We start from the raw sequence: 21596 nt of genomic DNA on the forward strand, positions 1-21596 counted from the left end.
ATCGACTTAAACATTTCGACGTTTAAACTTTTCTTCATCGTTACCAACAAGCTACGAAGAAAGTTTAGGGCAAGGAGAGGATAGAAGCTACTGTAAGGGGAGGTAGCAAGCTAGTCGATAGAAAAGGTCAAAGGTTTCAGGTGTGTTTGCATTTCGCCCACGGCTGCTACAGGTGCAGCCTCTTCCGCGGCTCTGCTCGCCGTTGCAACAGCAACATGTATGACTCTTTATTAACAACAATTAACATTTATCCATTGTTCATACGGGAATAGTTTTCACAGGACACAAAACCTTGTAATTAACTGTCAGACTCGTAAGAGAAAAGAGACCGTATCGGGAGAGCAACCCCACGGGAACCCCGTAAATTCTCGTTTGAAATCTCATCATCGTTATGAGATAACATTGTTTCATTTCTTTTTATTTTTCTTTTTTTAAACATTTATAAGTAACGAAAATTTTCTCTGACAATTATTATTATTTCTCCCGACAACAAAAATTTGTCCAAAGAAATATTCGAGCAAATTTTCTTAATTTGCATAAACTTTTTTTTTTTTGTCAAATAAGCAATTACCTCAAATTTTTAAATAAGTACTTAGAGAGGATTTTTAAGTAAGTACTTAAATAAGTACATAGAGAAAAATTAATGAGTTATATAAACTCTATTAGTACATATAAGATAATGAAATTTAAAATATATTCCTTTTTTTTCCTGAGAAGATTTTGATAAAAAAATATTAGACTTTCCTATCGTAACAGTATATTCAACTATTATTATATTATTAATATATAATTCATTAATTATTATTATTTTATTATTACTTTAACAAGAATTATTCGATCTCAAAAATCTCATTATATTTTTAGACAAATTTTATTTATTATGTATAAATTTTTTATCGATTCGAAAGGATTTATAAATAATTCTTAAATTTAATCAATTTCAATATCGGAAATAAATTTCAAAATGTAAACGAGAAAACAAATAACCGAATTATTTATGTTTCAATTTAAATTATAAATAAATATAAAGAATGCATATATATATATATATATTAAATTGTTTATTTTTATCGGATTCATTAACTTATAATAATATTGATGACATTTACATATATATATATATATATATATATATATATATATATATATATATATATATATATATAGAGAGAGAGAGAGAGAGAGAGAGGAAATTATCATGCAAACGTTTCCAATTAAAATTTGTAATATAACTATTAACATGGATTGAATTTTCATTTTTAATGTTTATTGATACTCAAATATTTATGTTAGTCAATCCGAATGAATTATCATGTTAATCTTTCTTTTAACTAATATGATTTTTAAAATTATCCCTATGTTCTTTAAGAATATTAATATAATCCAAACTATTTCTTCGTTCTTTATTTATTTTTCAATTATTCTAATGACGTGTCACATCGCAAAACACGACATTTTCACTGTCCTTAGAATAATATATATTACTCCAATCAAAATTACCAGACAATGTTCGTCCATTTAAAATTACATAGTTATGATCTCTTATTAAAAAAAAAAAAAAAAAAAAAAATACAAAAAAAACAAAAAAAAAAAACAAGAAAAAGGAAAAAAAAATATTTATTAGATATATAAATCGACAATAATAATTAATATTTTAATTATTATCGTCGGGAAGAGACCGAGTTAATTAACGAGATGATTCGAGACAAGTAAGGACCATATTGGGATTAATATTTTCCAGGTCTTCACGAAACGGCCAACCATCATCGTTCTCAACAAACAGGCAAACATAAAGACGATTCGTTCTCGTCGCTACTTTTATAAATGCATCCGTGGAACTAACACATTGGTTCGCCTTGGAAAAGTGAAGTGAAACAACCAACTTCAATATCATGTTATCCCCGTGGAAAGATTTACCAGTCTCCGGTTATGTTTGATGCACCATCATTATGTTTTTGATTACGGTAGGTTAGTTGCATCGGTAACGTCACAACATTTTTGTCGTATCTCTTACGCCATTCATTCGTCTATTTTACGTCAATGCGAACGTAAAGCGAACGCAAAAAAGAAACGTAGAAAAGTCATTACGAGCTACTGATTACGTCACTCGACTCGATCTCTCTCTCTCTCTCTCTCTCTCTCTCTCTTTCTCTCTCTCTCTCTCTCTCTCTCTCTGTCTCTCTCTCTCTCTCTCAGTTTAGTTCGTCATTTTCATCGATCATCTGTCTCTCTTTCTCACACGTAGAAATACACAAATACGCCTACGATAACGTTATAATCGTCATTTAAAAAAATTTTTATTTTCTACATTCGTTGATAATTATTAAATATTTTAATATGAATGATACAAATTATTAATGATATTTTTTACATTCAAGATGAATATTTTTAATTAATAATATTTGTAGAAAATTTTTTATTATTACTTACTATTATTAATATTTGTATATTGAAATTTAAATGTATGTACATATATAGTATATATATATATATATATCTAATTTAATGATGAAATATGTCCAATAATACTTTCTATATAAACCTGTTGCAAATCCGATCGATAGTTATATAAGTTTATCAATGAAGTTAAGTTATTCTTGAATATGACACCAAGAGATAAATAGAGAAAGAGATAAAGAAAGAGAAAAAAAGTGAGAGAGAAAGAGAGAATGAGAGAGAATGAGAGAGAGAGAGAGAGAGAGAGAGAGAGAAAGAGCAAACAAATTGACTGGAGAAAGATAAGTGAATAAAGTCAAGAGACCGAGGATATTTTTGTAACAGAATGGTAGAAAAGGCAGAAGCTCTTTCGGCGGGACTTAGATTTACATTTGAATATACATATGTAAAATCGTATTTATTACATCGATAAACAGAGAATTAAATTGTAGATTAAATATATTTCAAGTAAAAAGGATCGACGATTGATTACGTTAAAACAGGTTATTAGAATTTTTATACACATGTATTTACAAGATTAATACAAACACCGTTACAATGAGCTAACAGTCGTAATAAAAAATTCGTCATTGATGCGATGTGCTTAATAATTAATTAATTCGTATCATTTTTTTTTTTTGGATGGCAGTAGTGATACACCAAAAGATACACCACGCGCGATACGATAGATATAATTAATTTATTTTTTAGTGAAAATTAATCAAGGAGAGAATATAGAAATATTAGATGAAATATTTTATATCGAGAAATGTTTTTACCTATATTTTAAAAGGCCACGATTTTTAATAAATTTTGATTTTCTTTAAATCGACAACTTCGTCCAGAATGTTATCGAAATTTATATCGTTATATTCATTTTATTAAAATATCAAATTCAAAATATCCCCCTCTATATATCTATCCTCTTCATTCGTTCCTTTAATTCTTTCACGTAACTTATTTTTTCCTTAATTAATATCATTTATATCACGATATCTCGAGTATCGTATATTTTATTGCACGTTTATAAAAGGAGAAGATTCCCTTTTTTTCTTTTCTTTTCAGGATTTTTTTACACTTTCCAATTGATTAAGAAGGAGGCGTTGTACTATCCGATCTTAATTGCGACGGTGCAGCTTCACTGTAAGCGATATCAAAGACGCTCTTTTTCTCAAGTAATTGTTGATGTCGTAATCTTGTCTGACCTGGTGTCATCGATACACCGGTACCAGAATCAAGTTCGACATCCGGTCTTACGAATTCAGTCGTTCGTTGTGAATCGTAATGTTCCGGTGATAATTGCGGCGAGGGATGAGGTGCTGGCGGAGGATGAAGATAAAATGGTGCTGGCATTTTTTCATATTTATATTCGGAATGTTGAAATAAATGATGACGAGGATATTTTGATTCCGTCAGTGTTGGCTGTGGTGCGGATGGTGGTGCAGGTGGAGTCGAGGCAAAAATTTGTATCGGAGGATCCTCGTATTGTTCACCTTCGGCTTTTCTCAATTTTCTTCCTTGACGAACAATAGCCTTTAATTGTTCAGACTCAACGTTTACCAAAGGTTTCACTTTGCGTCTAGTTCTTGGTGTTATTTCTGGTGTTTTAATCTCTAATTTTTTCTTCTCATCGGGAATCGATCTTTTATGAGCCAAACTCCTTCTCAACCAACGTGGTAACTGCTGATCCTGTTCGTCCTGTTCTTCGGTTCTTTTAGCTTCCCTCTTTTTCTCCATTTCTTCTCTTTTCTTCGTGTACCAAGCCATGTATTTAGATCGAGTCTTGCCAGTTTCAGTGTCACCCGTTTTTGGTGAACTCGACGATTTCTCACCACTGCTCGATCTCGATTTTTTCGATCTCGATTGATCCTCCTCCGTCTTCTTCGACGTTACCGTTATCTTTTCTTTTTCTGATTTTTTCTCCAAATTTTTCTCCACTTGACCTTCGGCCGGTTTGGAAGGACGTCGTTTAGGTTGACGAAATGTTTTTCCCAAAGATGGATCCTTTTTAATTTCGGTTACTTCCTCTGAAACATTTTTCTTTTCTTTACGAGCCACGACTTTCGAACGTTCTGGATATTGCTTTCCTCCTTTTGTATCCTTTTCTAATTTTTTTACTTGTTTGTCCTTAATCTCATCAGATTTATCGTCCTTTTCCATCTTCGAATCATATTTTACTATCGTCGTTTTTGTATTATCCGGATCCTTTATATCCTTCACTTTTTGTGGACTAGATTTTTTTTCTTGATTTTCAGTAACTATACTTGATGTTTTTTGTATAAGAGGTGAACTTTTTTCGATTGACTCCTTAGATTTCTCATCTATCTCGATATTTTTATCGTTTAAATCGTCTTTTTCAGACTCCATTGTCTCGTGCGATACAGTAGGAAGATTTTTTATAACGTCCATAGTTACATCGATTACTTGATGTTCGCCATTTTCATCTTTCAACTTTTCAACCCTCAATTCCATATTATCAACGTCAGATACACTTTCGATCATTTCCATCGAAAGGATTTCTTTTTCAGATACATCCTTAGCACGATGTCGAGGCGTTTGGTACGGTCTCGTGGTCAATGTCGTTTTCCTGGAAATATCACTGGATGAGTCACTCTCATCAGAATCTTCCGGTGTATCGATAATGCTCGTAAAAATTGTAGGGCTTACGTTTTCGTATTCCTCCGTCCTCTTTAGAAGTTCTTCCTTTGCAAATTCATCTCCAGGTTGTAAGCTCGTCTCATCCAGGCTTTCACGAACGACCTTATCTTGTTTACTTGGATCTTCTTTTTCCTCTTGGTCCTCTTCCATCTTTAATTTAATTACATTACCTTGATTACCTTTGTCCTCCAACAAAACCGTGCTTTCTTTCTCAGAAAAATCCTTATCTTCTGACCGCGATTGAATTATCTCGTCAAATTTTAATTCCTCTACAGATTTGATCACGCTGATATCAACGAATGGTCTACTTTCTTTCTCTATATCGATATCCATCGTATCAGTTTGTATTTTGGGTTCTTCTTGGGGACTCAATGGTTCTAATATTTTGATCGGCGAAGGAGGTTTCGATGGTTTTTCCACTCTAATCGGATCAATTGGATTCGTATCATCTATAGAGTCCTTTGATTCTTCGACTATTTTCATATCCATTTGTTCCTTTTGGCTGGTTAATCGATCTTCTATGTCTGATAATATTGGAAGTTCCGGTTTAGTCAGAGGTAGACTTGTGATTTTTATTTCTTCTAATTTTTGCTTTTCATGTGTTTTCAAGTTTTTTGGAGATGTCAAATCTTTCGTAACTTCATCTTTTAAAGGTTTTGATTTTATATCTTTTTTATCTTCATCCTTGTCTTTAGATAATTCGATCGAAGTCATCTCTAATTCTTGCTTTTCTTTATCACTTTCGTCTCTTTTTATATCGATTTCATCGCTTTGCGTTCCTTCTTCCTCCTTCTTTAATATCGTGTCTTCTGTCTTTATTTGAGATCTTTCAGTACCTTCCTCCTCTACATTTATACTACTTTGTTTAATATCTTTTATTGATATATCTTTGTCGGCAATAATTTCTGTATCTTTCATTTCAAGATATTTTGAAATGTCTTTAACTGGCGATGTTCTAATTTGACTTTCTTCAATGAAACTTTTTTTATCTTCTTCGGAAACAGATATATCGATTTTATCTTTATCTTGTTGATCAATTAAAATCTCTTTAGTTTTATCACTATCTCGACTATCGTCCATAATTTCTTCAGCAATTTGTCCAACATGCACTTCCGCACTAACAAGAATCGAATCTCTTTTACCATTATTTTCCATATTTTTATCGATTATAGGTGATTCTATATGCTCATAATCCTTTTCACTTTTTACACTAGACGAGTCCTTAAGTTCGAACTTTTTATCCATGTCACTTACTTCCGGTAAACTACGTTTACTCGCGATTTCTAAAACCGTTTCAATCATTTTCGTCGTGTCCATAAGAGATCTTGGATCATTCGTTGTTATCGAATTATCTTCTGTATCTTTTTTCACATCCTTCGTTTCAAATTTCTTCGTATCTTTATCGTCTAAAGATTTAGACGAACTTGGTTTATCTTCGATTTCTTTAACTTTATCGTTGTCCTTTGATAACGTAAATTGCAAATTCTTATCAGTAATTTCAATTAAATTCATTGCGATTTCACTATCTATCTTTGTAGATTGGTCAAATGATTTTTTTTGTTCTTTTTCAATATTTACGAGCATGGGAATTGTTTCACTATCTTTTACAGACAAATCATCCTTATTTTTCGTTTCGAAAGATTTCTCGATATCTTTCCTCGTAGTTATTTCATCTTCCTTTTTTGTTACTTCTGTTCCATTCTTGAAATCAATTTTATCAACCTTATCTGACGAAGATACTTTCTCATGGATTATATCCGTAGACGTACTAGGTATTATTGTAGTTTTCGATAAGATTTTATCGATCGGGGACACGCTCGAAGTAATAGCAATTTCGCTTTTTGGTTTATCCGATATACGAGATCTATAGATCTCTTTTTGTAATTCCTCGATAAAATCTTCTACGGTTTTCTTTTTATCTATGGAACGTTCATCGATTTCACCTATTTCGAAAGCTTTTTTATCTTCTTTTATTTTACTTTTTGTATCTTCTTCAACATCCTTCGAAGGAACGTCAACGATTTCGATCTTTTGGTCTGTATCATTTTTAAATTTGTTAACTTCCTCTTTCTCTGTATTTGGAAGATCATATTTTATTGATTCTTCCGACGATTTTGTTTCTAATTTACTTGTTACTTTTTCATCGATCGTAATATTATCACTTTCCTGCGAAGATTTAACGATTTCCTTCGGTATTTCCTCGAAATTATCGGTAAATGCTTGTTCCTCGCTCGTCTCTTTTTTGATACTTCCAAAACCTACGAAATCTTTTAATACTTCTCTCAATGATATCACTCGATCATCCTCTTTTGTACTTTCTAAATCACTCATAACTTTCTTTTTTCCATCTGCATGCACTTTAATTAATTTCGATTTCTTTTTAACATTTCTATCGTTCATAATCGTTTTGTATTTTTCAGTATCCTCCTTTTCCGAGTTATCCTTTAACGAAATATCGGAAATTTTTTCAGTTTGGTTTACCCGCATCTTTCTCGATTTTCGTTGACCCATTTGTCTCGGAACATTATCAGAAGAGCTTGTACTTGTTCTTTTATCGAAATTACGACGAGGACCCAACTCCTTTTTGCTTTCCATTCGATCGGAACCAGTACTTGTACTAAATTCCTCCGATAAACTTTCTTTTTGAGAATGGCTTATCGATTTATCCAATTTCCTAAACTTCGAATCAGACTTCGAATGTTCTTTCGAAAATTCCTTTTGTTTCTCACTTTCCTGATCCTTTAACGCGAGATTTTCTTTCTGATCTTCCACGTGAGATTGTCTTTTGATTTTAGAATGAATCGTAGATAGTTGCTTTTCTTTAACATTTTCTTGATTCGATTCGGAACTCTCTTTTCTCGATCTTTCATGAGTATCCTCTATTTCTGAACTTCCTGTACTCGTAACTTGAACTTGCTGATACTTTAACTTGTGTCTCAGTTTGGTTGTACTTTCTTCCCTTCGTTGATTCGTACCTTGTTCTGTAACTTTCGACGTGCTAGGAGTCGGCTGTTCTGTTGATATTTTAATTCTATGCTTGTTCGAATCTTCTGTTCTTTTGGACATCTTTTGATCTACGTCCTTTTTTAAACTTTTTTTCGTACTAGTAGTAGTAGTAGTAGTTTTTTCCTGAAATGTACTTCCACCTCTCGTACTTTCCTGACTCTTTTTTTCGCCCAATTTGCTGAGTTTCTTTGTCAACAATGTAATCTCCCTTTCCAATATCCGAAAAGTAGGTTTACCTTCCGTTTTCTTTTGGCTCTTTTTGATCTCCTTCTTTGGACTGGTTATTTGTTTTTCCGTATGCTTTTCAGTCATTTCTTTGAGTTCCGAAGAAGAAGTTGATTCGGTGACATCTGTTTTTCGATCATCACGGCCACGATGATGATGCGTCTTTTCGGCAAAAGCCTTATCAAATTTACCTTTCGAGATTTCGATTGACGAAGGACTACCATTATCCTCTTCGTTTAATATTTCATATCTGATACTCGTCTCTTCCGTCGATCGTTCGTAAGTTTTTGTCTCTTTATCGTCTCCTTTACCAGAACTACCATTATCATCCAAAGAGTCGGATATCTCACGAAGAACTTCAGGCTCTATTGAGATCTTTCTTCCATCTTTGACCTCTTTAACTTTCTTTCGGAGAATACTTAAACGTTTATCAAAACAGGGACTTCGTTCTTCTTCTATCGGTGACTTCATCCACAAAGTTCTAGTTCTTTTTGAGTCACTCTCGTATCTCTTCTTAGTTTTCATCTTTTTCCTTATCCTCGACTCATCCTCGGATTCATCATTGTCACTTCTACTTCTCACATGTCTTTCAGTTTGAGTAGCAGCAGTTCTATCGGTTTGAGTTGCGATAGCTACTTGTCCAGGTAAACTTTGAGTCTCCAAGTAACTCGTAGAATCCATCATGGCAGGACCACTCGCTCTCGTTTCACGTTCCAATAAAAGTCTAGTCAGCAAAGCATTTTGTCGTGCCAATTCTACATCATGAAACGAGTAAGATTGAACGTTAACGGATTGTACGTTATCTTTGTTTAATATCATTGGTTTATCTGTACTTTCAGAAGCACCACCACCACCACCACCACCAATAACGATCGTAGATTCTTGCCTGATAGGTTGTACATTGTCAGAAATATGAATAACTTTTTCTTTAGGAGTATCCTCGTAATCTATACGATCGATAAGTAATTTCTGTACACCTGGACCACTTTCATCTACGTGCTGACTATGAGCAATGTTTAAAGTTTGTGGTATAAGTATAATCTCTGGTTGCTGATGAGTCGTTTCGCGGATTCTTTGAGTCGATTCTATACTTCGTGTACCATCGATATCCTGAATTGATGCTTCTTGTCTTATTTTTTGATCTTCCATAAATCTTTTAAGAAGAATATCCTTGCCGTCTACGATTACGGTCGTACCATGACGTTGAATAACATTGTCCTCGGTTTCTCCTCCTCTTGTCACCAATCGCAATATCTCGGCGTTTCCTTCGCGATAAAAATGTTGTTCCCTGATCGTTCTATCATCGTTTATATCTTGCTCTTGTTCGTATCTATAACTTTGTCGAGGATGATCAGAGCTACGTTCGATTTCATCGCGTTGTAAAGAATCTACACCATCGTCCATTTGATAATCTCGCATTTTTATACTCTCGATATCCTCAACGTACATTCGATCTTGTCCAGTAATTCTTCTGGAATTATCGTAAATCAGATCATCTCGTTGCCTCGAGGATTCCACGTTCATTCGTCCTTCATTCGCGTGTGTCGAAATATAAGCTACGTCACCAGGTAGAGAAGACAGGCCACAATTTTTCACGTTTCGTCGATTGAATTGCCAGTTTCTTCGAGTTGGATCGGCACTCCACGCTTGCTTCCTTTCTTGATTATTGGTTACTAGAAACATATAACCTTAGATATGAGCTTCCTTTCTTATCACGAAATTTTCAATTTTATTATGTATAAAGATTATCTGTGGTTTGACATTATATAGAATATATAAAAATAAGAATATATAAAAGTGATTCCTATAATGTGATTGTAATATATCTATTTCGATCGATCGAAAGTAACATAAGTAATACATATTGGAAATCGTTGATCGTGATATTACAAAATTTGATATAAACAAGATAGAGATATATAAAATTGATCATACAGATAAAATATTTTTGAACAATCAGGAACTTTTATGCGGAATAAATCGCTATAAATCTTACGTATTTATAAAATGCTAACTTATTTATGTATATATATATGGCAGTATAATTATTCAAACACACTCGATCGTTATAGAACATATATATATATATATATATATATATATATATATATATATATATGTATCTCATATTATATAATTTTAAATCTTAATAAATAAATCAAAGTGAAATTGTGAATAGTTCACGAACTCGTAGAGATGGATGTCTTCCGATTTAGTTACCATGAACGATTGTCGGTTGCTTTCGATGAAGATGTCTCTTCGGTCTTCCGTCCGATCGGACGATTAAAGTCTCCGATGATTGTACTCGACGTTTTCTAGGTGCCATGTAAAAAGGACAGCCAGGACAAATGCAACAAATGATCAAAGCAGCGATAGCAAGGAGCATCAATAAGCCCAAAATGATGAGCAACCAGAAAAGTATTTTATTTTCAGCTTTGTACACCGTCTGAAACATAATCCTGCCTTTTTATTTTCCCGGAAATATGAAATTCACGTACAAAAATGAAAAGAGTTCATCATACTGACGTACAGATATAGCAAAAGTAAATCTTCATAAAAATAATAATAATAATAATAATAATAATAATAATAATAATAATAACAATAATAATAATAATAATAATAATAATAATAATAACAATAATAATAATAATAATAATAATAATAATGGAAATTAATAACATTAAATCCAACAAATAATCTTGAATTAAACAATAGATATATTACATCATTAACATTATTCAAACTATACTCACTATGTCTTCGTTATGCACATTAGTAACAGTATTAGTGATATTAGTTATCATTGTTTTTCCGGTAGAGTCAGGCATCATTATTGTATCATTTATTATACCAACTCCGTTAGCAGCTAAAGTTTCTCGAATTTTTTCTATGTCCACGAAAGAAGTACTTTTTTCTACCCTAGCAACGACGATACTCCTAAAATCATTCGAATGATCGGTAACAGAGAATGATATTTCTTTATAAATATTTGAAATAGCTATAGAACTAACTTTTTAGCGTCGCTTGACATATTAGATGTATCGTTGGTTGTCACGTATGGACGTATGTCTTGAACGATTACTTTTGCACCTGTGATCGTAGCCAATGTTTTTGCAGTTTTCACTGGATCTGGATGTTCTTCTGGTAAAACGAACATTACAATACGATCCTCTGTTGCACCACCACTCATTATTTTTATTTGTGTTAAACTCGACAAATGTGGTACGCCTATGATTGTTCGATATATCAAAAAAAAAAAAAAAAAAAAAAAAAAAAAAAAAAAAAAACAAGAAAAAAGAGAGAAAAAAAAGAAAAACATTAAAAAAAAAGAACAATAAAATTTTTAATATCTTATTGTGAAAATATTCATGTACATTTAAAAATTACCAAGATCGTATGCTCTAGCTGTTAAAGTATACAGAGCGTCGTCGTCCTCTCGTTTTCTTCGAGTTTTAACAGATTCTCGAATTTTTCTTAATAATTCACTTCTATTGGATGGTTTTGATACTCCATGATTAGTCGGCGTTGTTGTTATCGTCTTTAGTATCAATTCTTTCGTATTATCGTCTCTATGTAATTCTTTTTGCGATTTGTTAGCTAATCTCCCGGTAGTACTTTGTTTCTTTCTTCTAACTTTTGTAATTGGCGATCGTAAAATCAATTCACCGGTGACCTCATTTAAATAGAATTTATTCTCGTAATTTCCGTGAATGATCTCGTATCTGATCACGTTGTTTGGTGGTTCAGCATCCGCGTCTGTAGCCTAAGAAATATAAATATACATTTTTAATTTTTTCATTATTATAACGTACAGATTTATCAATGATGATTTACTTACTATTGGATTAAGAATAATAAAATTAAATGATATATAATTGAATTACCTTTATCATGGCCGATGTTGTGAAATTAGTCAAATCAGAATTTAAAAAGAACATATAAATACTTCTTTCGAATATCGGCACGTTATCGTTTACATCGATCAGATTGATTATCAAAGGTACGACACCTCGATTGCCCTTGCCATTTTCATCTCGTGCTTCGATCGATAATTCCAATCTAGATGCGATCTCACGATCCAAAGACGATCCCATAGCTACCGTTATTAATCCTCTATCAGAATCCATTGTAAATGCTTCGTTACCTTGACCGATTATCTGAGTATACTGTATACTACCGAAATCTCCTGTGTCTTTGTCGGTAGCGTGTACCTTTTTAAACAAAAATTCTACTTTTATTTCATTCATCGTCTTTTCACACTTTTATCTTCAATTAATGTTTTTACCTGTACGACACGTGTACCGGCTGTAACATTTTCCGATAATGTCACCTCGTAAGAATCCTGTTCAAAAACTGGTGGATTATCATTGATATCTCGTAGATAAATTGTCACCGGTACGGATGTAGATAAATTCGTAGCTGGACCAATTTCCTGAGCGACTATCTAGAATAAAAATTAATCGAATAGCATATATATATATATGTATATATACATTAACAATAATCTGATTATTACTATAAATAAAACTAACGTTAAAAGTATCATATTTACCTTGAAGATCAAGCTTTTGTATATTTCATAATCGATGAATGTATTATCTCGTACCGTAATAATGAAATCCGCGGTACGTTCAGCAACGGTAGGATTAATTTCGAAAGTGCCATTATTATTTTCTAATTTGAGCGCAAACACACCAGCTTTACCGATATCTTCGTCTCGCACTTTTGTCGAATATTGATCGCCAAAACTAATTACAGTTCCTGGTTCTAGATTTTCATCTATCACCGTAACATAACTGCGAATGATAATATTGCGAATATATGTATTTATAATATTGGCCAATATCTAATTAATAAAATTGAACGTATATATATATATATATATATATATATCTTTTTTAAATATTAAAATAATTCTTCTCATTAAATGAAGATATGAATTATTAGTGGAATAATTTAATGTCTGAAATACTGACGTGTCACTTTCGAAATAAGGCGGACTATTTCCTGGTTCTCCAAGCAAGAGTCCAACTTCAACGACGGTTGCCTGTGCAGGTGGTTCTTCCCGAGTCCTTCTAATTTCTTCTGCGACGACGCTAAGTACGACAGGTGCACCGACGTGAGTGATTTGTGTTAGTTCCTCCAACGGTCTGGCAAGAACGATTTCTCCTGAATGAGGAAGTACGTTATCAATGAAACGATTTCTTATTCTTTTTATAGATTAATTATAAACTATCGTCAGGATATTCTACATTTGTACGTACATATGGTCTGATTTTAATATAATTATAGCATTCATTCGTTGTATAAATTGGAACGACTATAGCTGGTAACTAAAGAAGATTTTCAGAAAAGCAATGACTATACAATACATTCATATTATCTATTTCAAAGTTTCATATGTTTTATCGAATAATAACTTACGAGAGATTTTATAATACAGTAATAACTAGATATGTTTTTAAACTTTTTAACATAATGAATGATAATAATTTTCTATTGTTTTAATTTAATAATGAATATAAATTTATAAATATAAATCGTATTATTTCTCGTATAATTAACGTGCAATTTTTAACGTAGTAATTTATTTTTTCACAACATGAAAGCCGTAAAGCAATAAGAGTAATTTTCGTTTGAATGCGTGTCGTACTCGAAGTTAAATACGTAAAGGTGGTAGAAAACAAAGACGCGTGGCTTTAAACGTAAAGTAACGATAACGGCTAAGGTAACGGCAACAACGGACTAAATCGAGTCAAGAAATTGTTAACTTTCTATGTACGTATGTACGTGTATACAATACATACATATGTATGTGTATATGTATATATGTATATGTATTATATCGCATGCTCCTTGCTACGAAAAGATAAGCATCGTGGTTTGAAAAACAGAGAGTGACCCTTCTTACGATCGATACTTTCGCTTGTAAAACTGGCCAGAACCGTCGTGGTCATTTCTTTTCGTTACCTTCTTACCTCGAGTATGATTCATTCGTGCGGACGGTCATTCGACGAAAAATCCAAGTGCCTCGATGACCTCGGATAAGAAGGTACTCTTTCAAATTTATCTCGAAACTCGTTTTTCTTTCTTTCCTTTTTTTCTTTCCCTTTTTTTTTTTAAAGATGATAAGGGAAAGTAAGGGTAAGGGAAAGGACACATTAATTAAAAGTCTAGAGCATAAACTCGTACCGTCAACTATATTTCTCATTCACAATGGTAATACGGTACGTTTTATTTCATTTAATGCATTAATTTTCTCAACATTTTTTTTTTTCTTTTTTTTTTTCATATATTTGTTATATCATATTAGTTTATTCTTCCGTCGACTTCTTATTCGCGATACTTTTTTTTATATTATTTTTTTTTTTTTTTACTCATGCTATATAAGCATTTCATTTGAAAATAGAGCTCGATATAAGAGAATATAATTCGTTCTCTTACCTGCTCTTACCTTAAAAGCAAATATACTCTTGATGTCGGCGAGTATCGATCCGTTTTATCTATCACCGCGAAATTACGCGCGTAATTTTCTTTTCTCTTTCCGATTCGCCTTATGCATGAAAAGCGATGAATCATTGTCGGAAAGATAACAACGGATAGTGGAAAGATAAAAAAAAAAAAAAGGAAAAAAGGAAAAAAGGAAAAAAGAAATAGCGTCGATCTGGCGGAGAATTAATTTCCGTCTTTAGTCATTGTCGAAAGGTTTTCACGGAAACCGGGTCAGTAGTGTGTGTCGGACATAAATTAAAGACGTCATTCGGAATTTCCAAACAAAAATGACCAAGACGTAAAGTAGATTTGCGTTTAACAATATCGATCTTTCGAAGTGATTTCTTACGGTCGTAAGTTCATTTCCTACGTGACAATGTACATTTTTATTAGATACTTTGAAAAAGAATCATACAAGTTTTTTCTTTTTTCGTTTTTCTTTTCTTTTCTTTCTTTTTTCTTTTTTTTTTTTTTTCTTACTTTTACGAGAAAAGAAATTTTAAACTTTATCGTACAAATCAATCTTAACTCATGGCAATCTTTGTATTAACGTATTATCGTAAGATAAGATCTTAATTTCTTCTTTTACAAAATCGAACTTGTGTGATAAAATAAGAAGTAAAAATAGCAAGTAGAAAATGGCAAGTAGAAGTAAGACAAATCATAATTAAGATAATAGTTAGGTCATTCCATACAGGAATAGATCGATTACGTTATTAAAAGGAAAACATATGAATTTACTTTGTATGTTCTCTTTTCTATACATTTAAAACTAGTTTTATAAAATAAGAAACTCATCTTTATGTTTACTCACCTGTCGTTTCTGATATATTAAAAAACGGCGTGAAAGGATTGCCCTCTGACACGAGACCGTATACGATTTCTCGAGGAACGCCCTTATCTCCATCTTCTGCATGAACTCGTAATATTATATCCCCCTAAAAAGATAAAAATATTTTTTGATATGTAAAAATGATAAACGAATTTACTCACGAAAGGATATTACAACTTGTAAATTAAATTTTATTTCTTAATAAATAGACCATTCCTGTTTACATCATATTTAAAAGTGATCTATATCAATTTTTTTTTATAATAAAAAATAGACACTAATCTTATATCATAAAACAAGCTTTAACTGAATTTTAATTTAATTAAAATTCAATTATAGTATTTGAAAAAATAATGGTATATATATATATATATATATATATATATATACATATAATCTAACTACATCTAATTATTAATTTAAGGATATATTATAAAAATAATATGATCTAAAATCTTACAGGTTGTATAGAATTGTTGAGCCTCGTCAAAGGTGGTGCCAAAGTAAAAATTGGTGGTACATCTTGTACATCTTGGACTACAACCACGACGTTTAAACCAGCAATATTTCTTGTATCCTTTCCAGGTTCTGTGTAAGGATCCTAAGTAATGAAATTACTTAGATTTGAATTAATTCTATTGAAAATAAGTGACTGAGTAAACCCACCGTCGCGTACATTGTGAGAGTATACATGGATTGAGTCTCGAAATCCAATTCACCGATCAACGTTATAACTCCTCGAGTTTGCGATGGTGTTTGTCGTTGTCTGATTGTAAACAATTCTTTTGGTTGCTATGAAAATATTGAGAAAACAATTGTTAACTTTTATTGTTGTTCCTTACGTACGAAATAAAAATTGTCAAGAAAAAACTATTGATTGGACTTACCCATAATTCGATGTAAACTGGCTTACCACTCCAGGAGTTAGCTCGAACGAGAAGATAATCTAATTCCTTACCAGGTTTAGTGTCCTTAAAAAAATTAATAATCGGCAATAATTTATTTATTAACAAAAACAAATTTATTATCAAAATGTCGTTAATAGATTTATGTTTTTCCTTTTTTTTTTTTTATTTTTAATCATACTCATAAAGAAAAAAAATACGAAGAAATAACGAATTACAAGAATTAGATATTATATGATATAATTGAAATAATTAAATGTATAATCGTCGATGTAAAATCCATTGCTATTTGCTAAGTGCAATTAACTTTTACCTCGGGTACCATTATCAGAGAAGGAATGTGCGGGAATATTTTATCACGTTGAGTGGTAGCATTCGTGACAGAAATGGTCGCTTGCATTGAATTCGAGTCACCCTTTGAATCTTTAACCCTCACAGCGAAATCATGAAGACGACCAGGCATTAGACGCTTTGTTAGAATTACATTAGCCTGGCACACTTTATTATAGAGCGTACAAGGCAGATTGTCGATTCTCACAACTGGTGTAATTGTTGCTATATGTCATAAAAAAAAAAAAAAAAAAAAAATTAGAAAGTTACTTCTTTTCTTTGCTTTGTAATCTTGCAGTATATCATTAGTGGACATAAGCAAGATATGAAAATATTACGTTCAATAGAATCTTTTGACTTTTAATCGTTCTTTAGATAGTTCGATCAAGATCATACTATATAGACTTATTAAGTTACCAGTGATTTCAAAAATAAGAGGAAAATCTGCATCCTGATCGGTAGCTCGTAATCGAAATATAACTGAATCGACTTCCGCGTCAGCTGGTATCAAAACCAATCCCATATCCGTGGAAGTATCAAATCGTGGTCGTGCACCTATTGTCCATCCAAAGATGAAACTCAAATAAATCCATATTTTTAACCATGCTCCTACAAGGGGCATTCTATAAAAAAAAAAAAACAAAACAAAACAAAAAAAGTCATACCAATAAATTTCATTGAGATATAAACGATTTATTAGTAATCTTGATTATTTCAATATTAAAATACGTGAAGATTATCATTTAGACGTTTAATACGTTTTTATCCTACGTACAAGTGGTCAAAGTAAAAATCGATAGTTTGTTACGTTGAACTTTCTGTTTCTTCTTTAAATATTGCAAGAATCAGGAAACATTCGTGAAGTCCGACAGTCGTTCCACTTTATCGAATGCACTAATTATTTACACGAGTTACTTGGTCTTCACCCGTTAGTTAGGTGCGTGATAGGGCAATTCTTGATGATCTTCACTTTTCGAGAAAACTTTAATAGTATTTGTAAGTGAAAGTTCTTCGAAATGTTCTTTAAATCTTTTCAATTGTAAAATTCTATGTTAATGAATACTTTCGATAACGATGAGAATAATTATTATAAATAAAATAATGAATATTGGTTTCTCAATGAATTTCTCAATGAGTTTCTCAATGAAAATAAAGAAAAAATTTATGAAAGTATACATTTTGTACGTTTCATTGTATTGTGTAATTTCTGAGAATACCTATACACGCTCGACGAAATATATCGATCGTTGGACGATCGAACGAAAGGGCTACTTATACGTAATATCTATAATTGATATCTTTTTGCAAAATGTCGATAGAAGATTATGTGAAAATAAAGAAATGATAGCTTCGAAAAGAAATTCTTTTTTTTTGTTTTGTTTTAACATTAGGTATCTATCAATTTATTTCCGAAACTATTCCATTGATATAAATTGATCTAAACATATATGTTTAGATATATTTAAAGAAATGACTGACATACATTGAACTTGTTGAATGATTTTTATTGATAATGATATGATTATCGATTTCGTCAAATGAGGTCATAAGTAATCGTTATGTACATCTTTACGAAATTGCACCTGACGCTTTTTCACTCATTATTGTCATTTTATTTTTTTTATTACTAACACTTTTTCATTTTATCAAAGGAATCAATTTAGAAATAGATTATTATTATTTGCTTATTAAGAGCGATAATGATCATCATTTCATGTTAAATTCAAAGAAAGCTTTATGGCTTGCTTTACACTCGTTACTTGTAAAAATTGCTTATCACTTAAAACAGCTATTCTTAAAGCACAAGCTATATCATCACATCTTGTAAGGTTTATACGTGACACTATATAAGCGGTTTTATTGAATGACAATAAAGTTATTTACGTTCATTGCTTTCTTTATGGATAATTATATATATATATATATATATATATATATATATATATATATATATATATGTAAAATTATAAGATGTACGTAGATGTAATCGTTTACGGAAAAAATTCAAATGTGGGTCATCGACCGTTTCTATCGGACACAACATTCGATGTACATACATTATAAGATATATAAAACGTTATGAGTATATTTGATATAAGTTACTTCGTAGGAAGTTTATGGTATGTATTTTTTGTTTTCTATGATCATTATGTTTATTTATGTTAATTTATGATATATGTATTTTTAAATTAATTATACGTATTTTAAATTTTCTAAATGATAACATTAATTGTAGCAAAATGAATTGGAGATAATTATATAATTTAAAAGTTAAAAAGTCATTCGATTTCCAATCATGATTAAGATAAAATTCTTTTATTTTCTCTTGAATAATCAAAATCGCAAACAATAATAAGCTTTAACCGGAAGTTTCGATCGAATAACATGTATAATATAATACTTCAATGGGCTTTTGCCGGTCAGTGTCCACTAGACTTGGATCGATAATAGTTTTCTTTTTTTTTTTTTCTTTTACGATGGTTTACATACTATATAGCGGTTGAGTCGATACATAAATATTCATTAGTTATATAATGCACGTTAAATCTACGACTATGCATCTATGATTATGTATTATTAATCAACGTGAGAACGTGACTGGTTTGTAAGCCTCTTTAAACACGACTATATTCATCTAAAAACTTGTTGAGCAAGGATTTATCAGATAAAAAGATAATTTTGTTCAATTTTTCAAGAAGTTTTATAGAAAACTGTTTAAACGATAACACAAAATCTTAATTATTGTCATTTATAAACATCGATCATATGTCATAGGCAAAAATGAAAGTGAGGATTTTCTTTTTGATTAAATACGAAAAGAGTAAAGATTTGATAGTGCTGAATGCAATTATTAAAAAGTCAACAGCTGTCGCGTAGCAAAATGTGGGGCGATCAAATATCTCAGCTCGTGATGAATGTAGCCTCGGCATCGGCCTGTCGATGTACCAAGAAGCGTGTTTCTAATCGTCGAAATAAAATGAAAAATAATGGAATACAATTTAATCTTGTTTTCTTCACGGAATGATAGTAATTCGTGTCGTTGAATAAAAAGTGATATTTATGATTTTATAAATCCTAACGATAAAATATATTACGAATATAACGTAACTAAATCGCTTGTTTGTGTCAATGAAATTTGTGAGAAAGATTTATTATTTAAATTTATTCAAATTTTATTTTATTTCGGTATCTCTTTTTTTTTTGAGATACGTATGAGCAAAAAAGTTTCACCTTAAATTACGCAAAAAGAATTTATGTTAAAGATATTGTATAGAAAAAAATGAATACAAAAAAAAATGAAATGTTTACCTGATAATAATTTTATTCAGGATGTCAGAGTCCACGAATAACGCATGTTTTACGTATTCGAAAATTTATCCACTTTTTTTTAATCTCTCTCTCTCTCTCTCTCTCTCTCTCTCTCTCTCTGTCTGTCTTTCTAACTTATTCTTTAAAATAGAAAACTCATTCCCGTCAATTCACCAAAAATAATTCATCCCCGAAATGAATCGGCCACTCAACGCTTTTCGTATAATCCTTTTGGCGCGTAAGCTTTTTCAACCGTGATCGAGGGCCGACATTTTCGAGGATCGCGCAAGAAACACACCTCACGTGGCCACGAGCCGTGTACATGTGGAAAGCTTTCGTAGGGGTGGCTAGTCTTGTCGCTTAACCCCTTCGACGCCGACGCCGACAGGGCGATCGTCGTCACGTGTACATCGTGTCGCGAACAAGTCCTCCCCACCAAAAGAAACTCGGTAAACCACTCGAGGGTACAACCACCCCTTCGCTGGATGATGACCGATCCTCGATAGGAGATTTTATGGCAACCCTATTGTAAAGGTATTCTTGTATGTGTTCTATATGAATCGTCGTTGACCTACATTCTTTTTATGTGCGCTTTTAGTCTTCCAGTCTTATGACCTCTTTAACAAGTTAATATCTTTTTTTTCTTAAGTATAATAATTATTTAATAATATGTATATATATATATATATATATATATATATATATATATTGTTGTATATACATTTCAAAAATATTTTTTTTCCCTCAAATTTGTTTCAAAAAACAAAAATATTGGAATTTTTATTAAGGCAATATAAAATAATCGTGTTTTAATTCTAATTATATATATATAAATATCTTACGTCTCATTTTTACTTATGAATACATGATAATGTGAAAGGATTTTATAATTGTCTAAAATAGTAATTAATATTTCTTTATAACTATTTGATCTATAATAAGTATTATAAGAAAACCAACCATTATTGTTCTGATACAATGAGTCAGAGCTCAATAAGTCAGGGTCCCAATCGGGAGGGTTCGTTAATGAAGGGTGATGTGATTCGTTTGCAAAAAAGTCGTTAGTTTGCTTTTTTTTCGTGGATTACTATTGTATACTGAATTTGACTATTATATAAGAATAATGAATCGAAAAATAATTAGAAGTAAAATAAAAGTTATTAGATTATCGAAAAGCTTATCATCATTTGGGATATATTTTTTTCGATATAATAGTCATAATTAAATATTATAATACTAAGTAAATAAAAAAATTTTTAAATAAAAAAATAAACAAAATAATTAATAAGTGTAAAACATCGAAGAGAATTAATTTTCGATCAATAGTATTCAACGTAAATAAAATTATTTTTTGATTTAATTTATTAATTGATTAATTTTTTAGAAAAAAAAAAATATAT

The 21596-nt window shown here is 31.2% G+C and overlaps 2 protein-coding genes across 10 annotated transcripts in view; one reads left to right on the forward strand and one right to left on the reverse strand.

The window, feature by feature from the left end:
- The window catches only part of LOC124432774 (protein timeless homolog), a 189391-nt gene extending 173194 nt beyond the window's left edge, over positions 1–16197 (forward strand). For 4 of the 9 annotated variants that reach the window (XM_046981944.1, XM_046981946.1, XM_046981947.1 and 1 more), the window contains exon 29: positions 1742–2287. The gene's annotated coding sequence lies outside the window, so the exon portion shown is untranslated. Of the gene's footprint in view, positions 1–1741; positions 2289–3147; positions 3241–10644; positions 10684–13323; positions 13399–16114 lie in introns of those variants that run through there. The other 5 variants (XM_046981948.1, XM_046981949.1, XM_046981951.1 and 2 more) reach the window with 5 other exon arrangements.
- On the reverse strand, positions 3437–17509 carry LOC124432704 (cadherin-86C). The gene is made up of 17 exons (XM_046981795.1): positions 17293–17509; positions 16871–17097; positions 16524–16623; positions 16319–16434; positions 16113–16253; positions 15635–15758; positions 13305–13497; positions 12881–13124; positions 12614–12772; positions 12213–12539; positions 11716–12091; positions 11340–11556; positions 11082–11265; positions 10546–10771; positions 7224–9998; positions 6156–7130; positions 3437–6086 (listed from the first exon to the last, which is right to left on the reverse strand). The coding sequence occupies exons 1-17, from the start codon at positions 17507–17509 to the stop codon at positions 3526–3528; spliced, it is 9162 nt and encodes a 3053-aa protein (XP_046837751.1). The 3' UTR covers positions 3437–3525.
- Positions 17510–21596: the final 4087 nt, after the last annotated feature.

Source organism: Vespa crabro, chromosome 1 (genome assembly GCF_910589235.1).
Source record: "Vespa crabro chromosome 1, iyVesCrab1.2, whole genome shotgun sequence".
Taxonomy (NCBI): domain Eukaryota; kingdom Metazoa; phylum Arthropoda; class Insecta; order Hymenoptera; family Vespidae; genus Vespa; species Vespa crabro.

Bases quoted from the DNA above. Each gene is read 5' to 3' on its own strand.
- LOC124432704 (XM_046981795.1), bottom strand. From the start codon at position 17,509: ATGCCCCTTGTAGGAGCATGGTTAAAAATATGGATTTATTTGAGTTTC. The intron at 16,624-16,870 runs GTAAAAGTTAAT...AATTTTTTTAAG, and splicing joins CTCTGATAATGGTACCCGAG to GACACTAAACCTGGTAAGGA. The intron at 9,999-10,545 runs GTAACTAAATCG...ATATGTTTCTAG, and splicing joins GCAACCGACAATCGTTCATG to TAACCAATAATCAAGAAAGG.